The sequence below is a fragment of the Sinocyclocheilus anshuiensis genome, unplaced genomic scaffold (genome assembly GCF_001515605.1).
Source record: "Sinocyclocheilus anshuiensis isolate Anshui unplaced genomic scaffold, SAMN03320099.WGS_v1.1 scaffold220, whole genome shotgun sequence".
NCBI classification, from domain to species: Eukaryota; Metazoa; Chordata; class Actinopteri; order Cypriniformes; family Cyprinidae; genus Sinocyclocheilus; species Sinocyclocheilus anshuiensis.
The window spans coordinates 694,744-710,621 of NW_015554086.1; the positions used below are offsets into that span (position 1 = coordinate 694,744).

The 15,878-nt window shown below is 36.6% G+C and overlaps 3 protein-coding genes across 5 annotated transcripts in view; 1 reads left to right on the forward strand and 2 right to left on the reverse strand.

The window, feature by feature from the left end:
• The window catches only part of LOC107669167 (parvalbumin-2), an 11,145-nt gene extending 7,917 nt beyond the window's left edge, over positions 1-3,228 (reverse strand). Inside the window, exon 1 of the mRNA XM_016461297.1 lies at positions 3,165-3,228. The gene's annotated coding sequence lies outside the window, so the exon portion shown is untranslated. The remainder of the gene's footprint in view (positions 1-3,164) is intronic.
• A 7,465-nt stretch (positions 3,229-10,693) lies between these two features.
• On the forward strand, positions 10,694-13,140 carry LOC107669184 (class A basic helix-loop-helix protein 15-like). The gene is made up of 2 exons (XM_016461319.1): positions 10,694-11,389; positions 12,236-13,140. Exon 2 carries the CDS (start codon positions 12,266-12,268, stop codon positions 12,818-12,820), a length of 555 nt encoding a protein of 184 aa, XP_016316805.1. The 5' UTR covers positions 10,694-11,389; positions 12,236-12,265; the 3' UTR covers positions 12,821-13,140.
• A 1,071-nt stretch (positions 13,141-14,211) lies between these two features.
• Positions 14,212-15,878, reverse strand: part of tecpr1a (tectonin beta-propeller repeat containing 1a) — a 22,872-nt gene continuing 21,205 nt past the window's right edge. For all 3 annotated transcript variants that reach the window (XM_016461380.1, XM_016461381.1, XM_016461379.1), the window contains 3 exons: positions 15,382-15,488; positions 15,167-15,286; positions 14,212-15,083 (listed from right to left, as the gene is read on the reverse strand). In XM_016461380.1, the coding sequence (XP_016316866.1) occupies positions 14,937-15,083; positions 15,167-15,286; positions 15,382-15,488 (374 nt within the window). In that variant the 3' untranslated portion in view covers positions 14,212-14,936. The remainder of the gene's footprint in view (positions 15,084-15,166; positions 15,287-15,381; positions 15,489-15,878) is intronic.

Below are 15,878 nucleotides of genomic sequence, written 5' to 3' on the forward strand. Positions count from 1 at the left end.
TAGGTTGGAATGTTTGTGTGCTCATACATGGACACCCTGAGGTGACCTCGGCCCAGATCACATCATTAGCCGTAAATCTGAAGGCACCCACAAAACAAACACATTTAGAGCACATTTGGGCATTCTTCCTCACTGTCTGATTTACACGCAGATGAAATGAGGTCTTATGCAACACCTGTCTCTCCTAACCCACGATTGATGTGGCCACAGACTGCTCCACTTCCATGTCTGTGAAATACACCAAGGCGCTAATTAAGCAGCCTATCTTGCCAGGCTGCGAATTCCCCTTGTGCTGATCATTGATATGCCCCTTGGGGGCCTGTAAAAGTGGCAAGAGGCCAGCGAAACTCCTGGACCTGCACAATGAGATCACCAAGACTTGGATCAGTTGTGTAACGGCACTCATGTATCATGCCACAGAGTTGGACACTGACATTATTTACTGTCTTTACATTTATTTTGAAAGATGAAGAGCGCGATTATGGTAAGGGGCGTTACATTTCCGACGAGTGCTTGCAGTGTTCGGCCAATCACAATGCACTGGGTCAGCTGGCCAATCAGAGCAGACTGCGATTAGTTACTTTTTTATGGAGTAACGCAATATTGTAATGCATTACTTTTAAAAGTAACTTTCCCCAACACTGGTCCCAAGTAACTTTTGGACCGAAATGCAGTCATGCAACAGGAGCAGAGCATGCCAGTTGCATTACGACTCGGTGACTGTCCCTCTGCTTGTACAGTACCTTTGGGGTTTCCCTGAGCTGCCACAGGCCTGGCTCTAGTTTTATGAGTATGACAGTATCTTTTGGATGGACTTCACACTTAGCAGAATGGCAGCATACAGCCATGACATTGGATACAAATCTGGCATCGCATTTTTTATAGCATTTCATCCCGTAAATGTTTTTTCCTTTCTCTATTTTCCTTTTCTCTATTTTCATTTCTCTGCTCTAAGTCTGCCAGACTTAAAACAGGTGACATTTTCTTTGCATAAACGCTATCCTGTAAATACAGAGAAGAGAGGAAAATAGAAAGTCCCAGTAAGTAAAACATACTAGTATTAGAGATTATAGGGCAAAGGTTGCAGATGTGTGATCCAACACTTTAAACTCAATATCAAAGTTAAATAAAAGTTATTATATAGGATTCATTTTGATCTTTAATTAAAATACTATTTTAATTTTTATTAGTATTAATGTTTTTAACAATAAAATATTGTTGTAAAGATGTATTCCTACATCACACTATACAACAGCCAAAATGAAACTATCTGATTAGTATTATATCATGTAGTAATGTGGGTTAACATGCTTAATGAAAGTTATTAATGAAACTCACAACAAGATAAAGTAGTAATCCAGATGATTTTAATTATTTCTGGTTGTCTTCCAAAATAATTGTCATTCTACATCTTTAGCAAATGTTTTCTGTAATCAAATTTCTTGGGCATATATAATTTATTTTGCATAAAAGCAGCTCAGCACATGTACATATTATAGAAGTCTTTTCAAATAAACTGATTTGTGGAATATCAAATAAAAAATGTATTTTCTCGGTATGTCCTTTCACCCACAGGACCTGTAAACCTGATCCATGACTGCAGAGCAAAGGCAGGCAGACTGCCGAGACTGATAGAGCTTTTTTTATTTTTAAATTACAGTGACACAGCATATAGAGAAATCTACTGAACATCCCTGCCCATATATAGTTACTATACAGGATTAGATTAAGGATGTAAAGCTGACAACTGAGAATACAGAGTGTTACACTTTGATATGTTCCCTATAAAAATTAATATGGTGCTTGATCTGTTTGCTAATCTAACTCTTTAATAAAATAGAACTATTAAAATCACATTGTTAAAAATTTGGCATGATGTGAAGAGCTTTGGGCATCTCTAAAATAATATCTCAGTGCATTTAATTCTCAAAATCACACCAGATCCCTGTGCAATCTCCTTAAATGGTTATAATCTAACATAGTTTGTTTTCTCAATCCACTGTCAAGTTTTAATGGAAATCTTTGAGCTACACGTGAAGACACTTCACCTCAGGATCCACCAGGGGGACTCTTGCTGCAAAATGTATACAGCTTTGAATAGTAAGGTATTTATATTTTATATATTTTATTTAAAAGTCAAACAACCAACATCCCCTTCAAACTACTGTTTTTGGAAAGGATTTGAAAAATATAGTGGATTTTGTAGATAAAAAACTATGTTTTTTATTTGTTTTACAATGTATTACAACAACAGTTTTTAACTTACATTACAGATTATACAAAGTTAGGTATTTTATAGGTCAGATAACATCCTTATGCATCCTCAGTCATGTCACAGCAAGAGGACTGTGAATAGTTATAGTGGAGTTAGCCTTAACTGGCCTCCCTGTTGCATCTCTGGCCAACTTCCTACCACTCTAATTTAGACTGTTTAGTAGTTCACACCAAGTACCAAATCATCTCATCCTTAGATCAGGGTCACAACTGTTAACTAATACTAAAACTATAAAATAATTACTTGATATAAAATAATACATTAAAAAAAAACCTTCCAAACATCTCATTTTCGTTTAGTTTAAATTGAAGCACTGAAATAACTAAAACTAAACAAACTAACACTTACAATTTAATAAAAAATATGTAAACATATTTAAATAATAACAAAACAATTACTTAAACTTTCAAATTAAATCAGAAAATTTAAAGATAAAATCTAATTAACAAAAACTATAATAGCATATTGATTATACTAAAATAATTCAGATTAAACAGCCTTTGTGGCCAAAGATTACAAGCAGATATCTGGTCCACTGGAACTTTATGTGTTTGCATAAATATCGATAGAATGTGTATTATTTACTATAAAATTATTTATGCAATAAAATATTTTTATTTGAAACAACATTTAAATGCAAAAAAATTAACATATTAAAAAAGGGGATTCAAAGTTTACATGCTGAGCTGAAACTGAGAAAAGACCATTATTATGGTGATATTTATACTGTATTAAATTCAAATGGCTTAGTACGGCTTGAAATTTTATTGGCAGGTCCCTGGACTAATTTATAAACACATAAATTAATGATGCAATGTACGGCACCATTTTAATTTAATCAGAAGGTGGTAATATATTTGTGTTTACAAATCCATCTTGAATTACTCACACTATTCAGGCCGTCTGTACACCAGAGCTGCTGTACGAGGCACTTCCCAACTTTTCCAAAAAAGGTTACGACAACCAAGGCTGACGTTTCATTTTTGTCCCCTACCCAGAATGCAGCAGGGCACCAGCCGAATGGAGTTGCTGTTGTAGTGGGGCATGTAACTCTCCGCGCCACTGGCTCTGATTTGCATGCTCAGAATAAGCCCAAAGGCATCCAATTACACAGCTCTCATGGATTGTTTGGTGTCACTTATCATCTGTTTGAGGGATATGATGATTCTGCTCTTCATGTGTAAAAGGATAGCGTGAGGTTCTGGGCCCCTTTTTTGTGAAGTGTTACCACTCGATTGGTGGGAAGATCAACACAAACCCACTTAAAATAGTGGACCTCCTCCCTTTTTGGTAGCATGCTAGGCTTCGGGACCCCTACAAGGTCTGTTGCCATAGTTCGGGGTGAGCACATTCCCCTCAGTGATTTATAAAAAATTAAGGCTAAAACAGAGAAGCGCTTTTTACTGAGAGTGAAACATGGCCCCAGATGATTTATCTGAGAACTTTGGTCTCGTGATTTCTTGTGTCTGACAATTTCATTTATATCACAAAGCGCTGTATTGGTATTTCTAATGTTTTATATCATAGTCTCTTTAGAAACGTATATAAAAATGAACAGCACCTGGGCATGACATAAGGATTTGGTTTAGCAATAATACCGTAATACCTCTGCTCCAGTTTCTCTTTCTCAGTGCTTTTAGCTGCTCATTTTAATGGTAGCTGTTAGGTCTTCGGTTTCAGAAGCTTGGAGCAAAACAATTCCTGAAGAAGAAACCCGAAGCTCCCTGTACTTTCTTGTCAGGCTTCTGATTGAACTACCAGCTGCATGTTTGCTCCTCCCCACGCTCAGGCCTGATGGGTATGTGTATATGTGCATCTGTTGCCAGCTGGGAACAATATCCTGATGCTGAATGAGTGTGTTTTGTAAAACTCCAGCATCAGTGATTTTGTTGCCAGAGGAGCACCTTGGACATCCTGTGCGTGTGTCCTCAGAGATGGAGCTTCCCTCGTCCTGATCCGCACTCAGTTGGAAAGCAGTGCAAAAAATGCCTCAGAACCGGTGGTATTAGGCAAAATTTCTGTTTTATACCTGTATAATCTAAATGGTCCACTTTTATTAGTATACAATTAATAAGTGGCTATTATGTTCTGCAAAGAGAGAAATGCCTTACACTATTTATTTACTGATATAACTGCAGAATATATACATATATTTATATATATTTAAACATGAAAAATAGCAGCTGTGCAATAAAAAGTCATTTTGAGACTCCTCATAATGTGTTGTGTTCACGAGTGGCCACTGTGTGTCCTAAGTTCAATTTGAGGTTGTGTTTCTGGAAAATGTACAGCAGAGGGCACACACACTTGGCCTTGTCTGTTTGAGTAACATGCGTGACAAGAGCACAAAGTATTACAGACTCTTGAGGTGAGCCTTTGTAGAATTTGGTGTGAGCAAATACTGTTATTTTATTTAGTCACTGCGTACTTAATAAATAAAAGGACCAAAAAACCTCTGCAATACTACTACAGTGTGAGTACATCAAATTATTAGTCAAGTCGATATTCTGATCATATATTTTTCCAATGACATTTTACCCATTTCAAACCACATCAATCTTAACAATTACAATTAAGTAATCGTTAATGGGGAAAAAAGTGTGGAGGTGTAAGTCAAAAGTTATGAAATGCCTGTGAGAAGGATGCAATTAAGAGGTGGAGAATAAAATCTGAATATTAACGGTTTAATTGTTTAGCCACACTCTGTATAGAGTTCAGCAATGATGGAATTTTTTTTGTAGGCCATCCCGGAAGTAAGCATCACCCTAGTTCTGTCTAATCTTTTGGATTATTGCAGAAGCTCTGCAGTCCCATTTAGCAACTAGCTTTTTTAAGACCTTTAAAAAAGTGAAAGCTTTAAAAAGTCACAAGGGGGTATTACTGATGTACTTTATGCCATAAATATCTTGAGTGTTAACCACAGACTTTATTTCAAGCATTTAACCAAAGAATCATTCAAAAAAACCTATTGATTTAGGCAGAGTAAAACCGGAAGTTCTAAAATGCTAACCCTTTTCCAGGTTTTGGCCTACTGCACACTGTTTGGAATACCATATCCCACAATGCAATGTGCTCAACTTGACATTCCATTTCCTGTGTAACAAATTAATGTAAATACTTACAGCCATATTTTTCTACAACTCATTATTAGCCTGCCGGATATTAAAATATGATTACATTACATTGAATTAAAAAAGCAAAATAACTATATTATTTACAAGATGATAAAGGATGCTACTTATTTGCAATGTGATGAGGTCATTGTTGAAACAATGTTTCGAAACATTTATTGTTGCAAAATGACTATTGTTTCTCATACTATTTTTTTATTTTTTTTTAAATAGTAGTCAGTACACAGTGTGTAGCTACTGCACATTATTCAGTATTCTGAATATAGCCAGTGTTTTTTATTTAACAGCTGCTTGGAAAAGAATTCCTTCATTTCAGTCAATTACACACAAAACGTGCACTGAAATGATTTATGCATTTTTATATACTTAATCGCATACAATATGAAGTTAATTTCATCTAGCTAGTGAAACCGGCAAGATGAAATAGGTGGTATACGTCTTAATTAAATGTATTAAATTGCTTAGCTAATTAATGTAGGGTCTTTATTTGCAAAGTAGTTGTTTCAACAAAGTTTGCGAGTAAGTGGGTAGTTGGTGTGTGTGTTTGTATTTATTTACAGGGTGTGGAGAAGGGTGGGTGGAGGCTGTCAGAAGATATGGACACACAACCTGTTGAACACAGAGGTAAAGAAGCAGGGATTAGTTCTCTCCCTCAACTAAGAGATTTCCTCTATGCATACAGATGGTGAGTGTATGAGTGTGTGTGTGTTTCTTGACTGACTTCGTCACAGTACCTATTGAGTCAGCTCTCTGAGTCATCCGTTTCAAGGTTGCCTAGTGACAGCGGCGGGGAAATGTTTCCTAATGCGCATTCGCTGATGCTTGGTACCAATATTTATTCAAGCACTGCAGTACGAGGGCCAGAAAAAAATAATTGATGCATTTCACATGATTGCATGGATGTTCGGCCGGGCCAACCATAAAAAATGTTTACCTGCAGATTCTGAAGTTTCCTTGTTTTTCATGCTTCCCGAATCAACTTCCTAATAAAACTGAAATATGGTGGGATTCGGTTACTCTGAATCAGTGTTTCCGAAGCTTTCTTGTTTTACGCACCCCCCTAGCCTATCATGTAAACTTTCATGGACACCAATGCAGAAATGTACTTCTTTTGACTCACATTAAGCTGGACATCATTCAGCATTTTTGTTAATAGTATTAATATGGCCTCTTTTTAAGTTTTATTTTTAATGGATTATTTTGGCCAGAACCAACCAATTTAAAGATAAAATGTTATAATGATGGATGTTGTTTCAAACATGTAGCTTTTCACCTCACAAGATGTTAATTGAAGGACTGGAGTCGTGTAGATTACTTGTGGATTACTGTGATGCTTTTATCAGCTGTTTGAACTCTCATTGAACTTTCTCATTCTCATTCCATTCACTGCAGAGGATCCATTGGTGAGCAAGTGATGTAATGCTAAATTTCTAAATGTGTTCAGACGAAGAAACAAACTGAACCAACAGTTTAAACATAAAATGTTATAATGATAGATGTTGCTTCAAACATGTAGCTTTTCACCTCACACAGTGGATTACTGTGATGCTTTTATCAGCTGTTTAGTCTCTCATTCTGACGGCACCCATTCACTGAAGAATATTGATTGGTGAGCAATTGATGTAATGCTAAATTTCTAAATGTGTTCAGATGGAGAAACAAACTCATCTACATCTTGGATGGCCCGAGGGTGAGAATTTTTTTTCAAGCAAAATGTAATTTTTGGGTGAACTATTCCTTTATGGTTAGGAATATTTGCTGAAAGCGTTTGATGTTTCACCCTGTGCATTGAGGCATCATTTAGCCTCACAGCTAAAATAAGACACATTTTAATTTGCCCTCATTGGTCTTTTCTGGAGGACATGATGCTCCTCCTACAGGCTGGCACACTTCTCTCATGAAAGATGTCATTATCAGTGAAAATGAATCGAGTTAATATAACCTCATACATCTCAGATATGCATTTGAATGCTGATGTTTAAGACAAAAACAAAGTTGAAACCAGCACACAAGCCAACAGAACTTTAAGAAAATTGTGTAAAGCCTGTTTGGTTCCAATAGTGTGTTGAATGATATCTCATGAAGTGGTTTTACAGGTTTCCTGTGAAAAGAAGTGTCATAACAAAAGATCTAGTGTTGCTAGACAAATATTTACCGCTACCAAGTAATGCACAGAGGGTAGTGTGTGAGCTGCAAGACAATATTTCCTGTTTTCACACAAGTTGGCTGTTTTAACAAGAAAACAGCCAACTCTAAAAAGCAGGTGGACCTACTGCACATATTCATGGCTTCTGAAGCTCCGAGGCATCCCCTTACAGCTGCAGGATTAGTTAGTGTTGACCTGCTTTTCCCTCAAAAGCAGAGAAATCCCTGTCACTTTTAAATTATAGTTTTCAATTTTCAGTTCAGTGGAAAGTCATTACTTTATCATTATTAATTATTAATTATGTATGGATTGCATAGTTTGCAAAATGCTAAATGGTTTATATTACAAGCCATTTTTGCAAGTGTATGATCTTCAACAGAAATATGAGATGGGCATGCATTTAAATAAATAAATAAAAAATACAAATAATTAAAAATAGTTTTTAATAGTATTATTATATTAAAAACTATTTTTTTTATTTTATTCTTTTTTATATTAAACTATTCAAATCATAATTTACACATATATTAATATAACAAATATAATAATATTAGTGTGTGTGTATATATATACAGTATATTTACATGGCAGATGTTTTCTGTGTGTGTATTATGAAGATGCATTTCCTTAGCATCTGTTCAAGCTATACTGATATAACAGGTTGTACTTTTACCCCTCTCGTCTGACAGGCCTTTGGGTCATGGAAAAACTGACATGTCCCCCTCTTTCCCCTTTGATGATGCTGCGTGAGTCAGGCTTTAATGCACTAGTCCCTGGCTGCTGTTTTGTCCTTTCAGATCACAGATGATGACATAAATGGCAGTATGACATCAATGAATGATGCATGAAAAATAACATCTATTTGCTCACATTACAGATCAGATTAACAAATCAAAAGTGTATAAGTACTAAAACTAGATAGTCTCTCTTTTTTTTTTTTTTTTAAATCATTATGTAATTTTGAGGAAGCAAAACAGAGAGTATTATTATCATAATGTTATTAGATGAAGCATGCCACATCATTTTGGAATAGTTCACACCAAAAATCTGTCATCATTTGCTGACCCTCATGTCGTTCCAAAATCATATGAGACAGGAGATGCAGGATGAATGTTCATGCTGCTCTTTTGACCATGTTAACTAAGCCTTTTTTTCTTCACATAATTATGTCATCACCCCAAAAGACTTGTAATATTTACCACACAAGTCATATTAATTCTATTATGTTGCTTTTGGCATTTTTGTAACTTTACAGCCCCAGGTTACCAATAATTGTCATATGAAAAAGAGCAACTTGAACATTCTGCTAAATATCTAATTTTGTGTTCCACAGTAGAAAAAAAAAACATCATATGGATTTGTAAACAAAATGAGCGGGAGTAAAAGACTGAACTATTATTTTAGGATGAACTGTCTCTTTAATTAGTCGTTTTCATATCTAACATCATATAACCCTTCAAATAAGCATTCATTCAGTGAAACAAATTACCTTTAACTTCATTCGAACACTGTTCTGTGTGAAGAAACATCAGGTGTGCAGAGCAGCGGAGAAAGGCTCAATGTTTAAACAGCTATTTTTGCATTTAGCCTTGAAGGCAGCCAGCTGTGAGCTTTGGGCCTTGATTAAGCCATGAAGCATTATATTTGTTTACTAATCAAAATAGTTTGTGTACATGGTCCCTTATCACCTTAAGTTCTAATCAAACAGGTTCTGACAACGTTTTCATTTGTCATTTACATCTCACAAGCTCCCCTCGCTGGAATGTAGCGCTTAGCATGGGGTTGCTAATGAGTGACTTATTTACTCAAGGGAAATTTGAGCAGGACTTTAAAGATACCTCCGTGTGGAGTATGCAAATCAAAAAGTTATCTTGAAATTTAACACGATGTTGAACAGTTGTAAACTATAAAAGGTGTGTTGTGCGTGAGGTGCAATTTATCAGTAGGCTACTACCAAGTGCTGATAAACTAAACTACTACAACTGTGAATACCTGGATGGATTTGCATGAATTAGTTGTGTTTGTACAGTTTTTATGACTGCTTGTGAGCATGATTTTGTATGAGGCTGTTTTCTGAGCTCTGTCTGTAACGCTTTGCTTACAGGCAGATTGTTATCAGTGTAAGTGCTGTATACCGGAGGTTCCACACTGAATAAACTGAGGGTTGGGATAGAAACTGTTTCCATAGTCTCAGCATTGAGACCGGAGCAGGGAGTAAGTCTTGCCCAGCCTGTGTCCAAACGCTGCTCGACCAAGGCCATCAGTGATGTGGGGGAGGGAACATTTGAGCTGATAGCTGCTGTGAGTTAAACAGGTGTGAAATGTACTTGTTCCCAGAAACTATGTGAAAATGTCCTGTTTGTCCAACACCACGTTACTTGTGCCTTAATATTATGTCAAATGTTATTAGTGTGCATCCATCACTTACTCAAAATTATGTTTGCAGTTGTGCTTTATGCGACGCTGCAAAGAAAGCTCAAATCACAATTTTAAGATTAGAATAAGAGACCTTATTAACGAAGGCACACTTAGAACAGGGTTGCCGTACTCAGGTACAAAATAAACATGTCTGTGTTTGATCTGTCTGATACCACAGTGTATGAAAAGGGTGGTTCTTTGCACACATATACACTTCTACAAATAAAGGATCCAGTAAGAAGCCTGATCCTATTGGAGAGGTTCAAAAGGTTCCACAAAGGACTTTTTATTTTCTTAAGTTTTTGTTCTTTAGACAACCATGAATCTGGTGCTTTAAAGCAGTGTCTCAAAATTCACTTCAGATTTATTTCTTTTATTTATTTATATATTTGTTAAAAATCGTATTAATCCTCGCAGCCCCACCAGTAAGACATTTTTTAATATATACAGTATATAATTGTAAGTCACTTCAAAACCTATATTAGACATGTTCTTTCCTCAAACAGGAAATGAGATTAATCACAACCACTTATTTTAATCTCTCTGCCAAATGCATAAATGTAATGCAAATGTAACAAAGTGAAAGCAGAATAAACTATTTTCCCCTGGTTTAAAAACATAGCTTTATTGAAGAATGCAGAAACCAATACAGTGATCAGAGCCTAATGTCAAAAAGTAAATGAATACAAGTCAGAAAGAGCTTTATTACCAAGTATGTTTACACACATAAGGAATTTGACTTGATGACAGGAGCTTCCAGTGCAGAAGAAAGTACGGACATAGTGCAACGAATGCATCACCATAAAGTAAAGCTCTGAAAAGTGCTTAAATGATATGTCTGCAAGGCCCATTTGAAATGCAAAGGACTAAGCAAATATTTCACTTGATAAAGTACCGTGGAAATAGTACAACCTACCAATTTAATCATCTGCATAAACCCACCCACTACCACGTCTGTATTTTTCTTTCTTGCCAAAATAAAACAATCTAAATAAACTTGCTCATGTTTATCAGTGGAAAGTCCCCACTAATGTAATGCAACAGTATGTGATTTGCATTGTCAACTCCGTCCACAGCTTTAAATCAAAAGCATTTAGAGTGCGCACTGCATATACCACCTGCAGCAGCAGCAGCAGCTGTATCACAGACCCAATATTATCATCATCTGAAAGCCTGAACAAAGTTTCAGATCGCTATTTCCGATGCTTGCGCCAGCTCATGGGTGACTCGAGACGAAACGGATCCCTCCTTTGATTGGCCACAAAAGCGCTACGTGGACATCGAGCAGCAACAGGTAGAGCGCGTGACCGTTATCATTTCATTCTGACTGTGGCTGTCAGGAAGATAACTCGTTATCGCTCTTCGCAAGCCTCTTATCGCGCACACATCACCACGAGTTTGGTGGACATTTATTTCAAGGTAAGCAAAACTTTGTTTCCCGACAGCAGAGATGATTGACAGCTTATAAGACAGAAGCGACAACGTGTAGAGACAATGTGCATTTTCGTTGTTCACTTGACTGTGTCAGCATCTGATTCATTATCCATAGTGGATATTTCAGTATTTTCTGACAAAGCCAAAGTTTTACACTTTTGAACGGATAACAGTTAAGCAGGGGTGAATGAGATGCTACTATAGTGTAACTAACTAGGGAAGGATAGGCCTATTACACACTATCTAGAAGAACTAACCAGTTAGTACAGGATGTTCAAACAAGCACTTGAGATGTACTTAATCCCTATATAACATACCATTTTTAGTATTCACTGTATTAAAGCCATTTGTATAGATATATGTGACCCTGGACCACAAAACCAGTTATAAGGGTCCATTTTTCGAAATTGAGATTTATACATAATTTGAAAGCTGAATACATAAGCTTTCCATTGACGATGTATGGTTTGTTAGGATAGAACAATATCTCGTCGAAATACAACTATCTGAAAATCTGGAATCTGAGGGTGCAAAAAAAAATCGAAATATTGAGAAAATCGCCTTTACAGCTGTCCAAATTAAGTCCTTAGCAATGCATATTACTAATCAGAAATTAAGTTTTGGTATATTTACGGTAGGAAATTTACAAAATATCTTCATGGAGCATGATCTTTACTTAATATCCTAATGATTTTAGGTAATTTTGACCCATACAATGTATTGTTAGCTACTGCTACAAATATACACGTGCTACTTATTTTGTGGTCCAGGGTCACATATAATGTTATTTTGCATGTTAACTCCAATCAAATGTGAATGATAATATCCTAGGGCCTACACCAGGGTGTGGGTGAGTCAAGTATGAAGTCCAAAGGAAAGGGGTCAAAGCGGGGCAGACAGTCTTGGGCAGAGCAGGACGACCCAGACTTTACGCTGGAAACAGAGCCAGGTTCCAGCGAGCAGGAGGGTTCAGAGGCATCCGTGAGGCTGGGAGGGACATGGAGAACATTGAGGGGCGAGAGACACGGCGGTTCCCGCGTGGGCACACGTCGCAGGAGGCAGCACGGCAGCGCTAAGGAACGCAACGTCCGCAGGCTGGAGAGTAACGAGAGAGAGAGGCAGAGGATGCACAAACTCAACAACGCCTTTCAGGCCCTACGGGAGGCCATTCCTCACGTCAAAACAGACAAGAAACTTTCCAAGATCGAGACTCTCACGCTGGCGAAGAACTACATCAAGGCCTTAACCACAATAATCCTGGGCATGTCGAACGCCTGCCTGCCTCACGTCGAGAGTGACATGGAGACTCACGCCTCCCGGCTCCTGCAGTGCTATCAGCAGCATCTACAGGAGGAGGGAGAGGAGGATCTGTCCAACTACCTGAGCCACATTCACAGCTTCAACCAGGGCAGCTAACACACGCTGCCACAGACTCAGTGAGCACTGTGTAAATACATGCATGATGATGAATACCAGCTCTGAAGACTAACAAAAGGGTCCATCTGAATAACCCTGAGTTTACAAACAGGCTCATTTATGTACAGAATATGCACAGATTATATTGCCCACAAACAATGTGGTACTTATTTGCCATCATCATTGTTAAATTACTAGCCACTAACTCTGGATTATGAAGGGACACATTTGCTGGTCATTAATGTAGTTCATCCAAAAAGGTCACAAAAGAAGATGCTTTGCTCATATAGTGAAAGTCAATGGGGTCCAAAACAACACTGGACCCCTGATTTTCATTGTATGGACAAACAAACAAACAAAAATCATCTTCGTTTGTGTTCCATGAAATAGTCATACAGGTTTGGAATGACATGAGGGTGAGTAAAATTATAATTTTTGGGTGAACTATCCCTTTAACAGGGTGAGTATTTCATATTAAAAATGCAAAGTTTTGGAGAAGATTTCATATTTATTGAGGACACATACCATGCACATATGACACTGAGAGGAGTTTACTGTACTCAAATAAGGACTCTTTACCCTGTTATTTGTCTATGTTTAATAATTTCAAACTATATTATCCTTTTCTTTTTCTAGTGGTTTCTCTCATGCCTGCATAACGTTCTTTATATGTACAGAAGCAACTATAATAATGCCCTATAGGATGTCACACAATTGATGCAGTTTCACATTAGGACCGTAAATTACGCATAAATATTCAAAATTTATACATCCACATGTACAATATAACTTAGCAGAAGAGGAATAAAACTAACTATTCATCCTAATAAAACCATTTGGAAAGATTTGTTATAAACACTGTTACTTTTTAAAATTTGTGCTGCCTTTAAATGGAATTAAATCACATATATATCTATGTATAAATGAAATATGCTGACATCCTGAGAAATGTTTCACAACATTGTCTTCACATTTTCAAGTGCAAAAGTAAATATTGCACTCTTTCATCAATGACAACAGCTAAATAAGTGTCTGAACATACACTACCATTCAAAACTTAAAGGCCGGTAAGATTTTTATTTATTTATTTTTTACTTTTTTTGGTAGTATCTTATGCTCACCACTGCTTTTATCTGATCAAAAATAAAAACTGTAATATATCGCGAAAATTCTGTCATAATCATTCAGAACTCATTCAAATATGCTGATTTGTTGCACAAGTAACAATTTCTTATTATCAATGTTGAAAACAGTTAAGCTGTTTAATATTTTTGTAGTTTTTTTTTTTTTGCAGGATTCTGAATAAGAAGTTCAAAAGTACAGCATTTATTTTTGAAACCAAATTCTTTCACAATATAAAATCCTTTACTGTCATTTTAGTAAATTTTTTATATCCTTGCTGAATTAAAGTATTAATTTCTTTAAAAAAAATCTTACTGACCCGATTTTGGAACTATAGTGTATTTGTTCAGTACCACAGTGCTGTCTCAGCTTTGACTAAGAACATAACCAACAACCCAATACAAGCAGATGATGAAAGTATTACACTCTTTTATGCTTAAACCGATGTTTAGCGGCACTGCAGCCGAGCTGTAAAATTCCCAGAAGCAGGTGTTTGTTTAAAAATGTTGTTTGTGTGTGATGTTCAATATAAAATGCTTGTAGTGTACCTACAGTAGCTTACACTGTGACCTTTTGTATTTAATGCCCCTGAATTCAAATAAAAAAATTAAAAAAGCACACGGGCAATCGTGATTTTACCACAGACTAATAAATAAACATTAAATTAAGATCCTCTAAACAAAAGTACTATGTAAAGAACATAATGACAAATGATGGGAGTGTTAAAAAGGAGAGGGCATTACTGGAAGTGGCCTCAATATCCATGAGAGCCATCAAAAGGAGAAAACATCTTTCAAACTAACTAGAAAATGTGAATTCAGCTGAGGTACAAACAAAACCACAGAGTTGTCTGCATGTGCGGGAGCTCGAGTCGCACGATTTGTTAAGTGGGATTGAGTAATTCTGCTCTAAACAAGAGAAGCGCTACAGAAGGGAAGAAAACTTCTACATGGCTACAGTAGAGACGGTTAGCATAAAGAGCTCAGCTGTTTGACTAACAGCCCACTGGGTTCCCGTTCATCTCTGGCTGGTTACTGGTTTGCAGTGGCCGTGTTGCTGTCTGGTTGTCAGTCAGGGATGGCATCAGGATGCGAGGCGCCTCCATGGCATTTCCTCTGACTGTTATATGATCCCATCCGCCCTGAAAGAAACAGATGATTTCTTATTTTCTATCCATTCTGCACAGTACTGTTAGTGAGAAGTGAGCGTAAAGACAGTGCTCACCCCAATGCCATAGTCCCATGAGTGTCCTTTGGGTTCCATCGGCAGCAACCCCAGTCGGCGACACACAGTGCCACAGCTCAAACTGTGACTGCCCTGCACCTTATCCGCAATGATCCATACCTTAAGAAAAAACAAAAACAAATCTGGCATTAAGCAGAGCAGCAAACCTGCAGTAGTTAGACTGCAATAACTAGTTACAAGGAAATGGTCTAGACCTGGTCCAGAGGTCCCACAGACACCTTGCGCACATTATTGGAGATGTGCTCCCATGATGAGCCCTGAGGGTAACTGGGGGTCACACCATGTCTGTACCACAGATTACCTGCTCATACAAAACAATACATAGAATCAATGCTATAACAAATGGTCAATTTATATGTGACATATATATACAATTTATACATATATATATATATATACACAATAAAAATATGCTAACAAAAATACAATAAAAACAATATTATTAAAACAAACGTATATATTTTAAAATGTAATTCATGTAATGGCAAAATGGTATTTTAACAGTTTTCAAGTTTCAGAAATCATTCTAATATGCTGATTAAGTGTTCAAAAATATTTATTTTATTATCAGTTGTGAAAACAGTTGCACTGCCATTTTTTCAGGATAATTTGATGAAAGGAAGTTAAAAAGAACAGCATTTATTTTATATACTATATATATATATATATATATATGTGTGTGTGTGTGTGT

Bases quoted from the DNA above. Each gene is read 5' to 3' on its own strand.
- LOC107669184 (XM_016461319.1), top strand. From the start codon at position 12,266: ATGAAGTCCAAAGGAAAGGGGTCAAAGCGGGGCAGACAGTCTTGGGCA.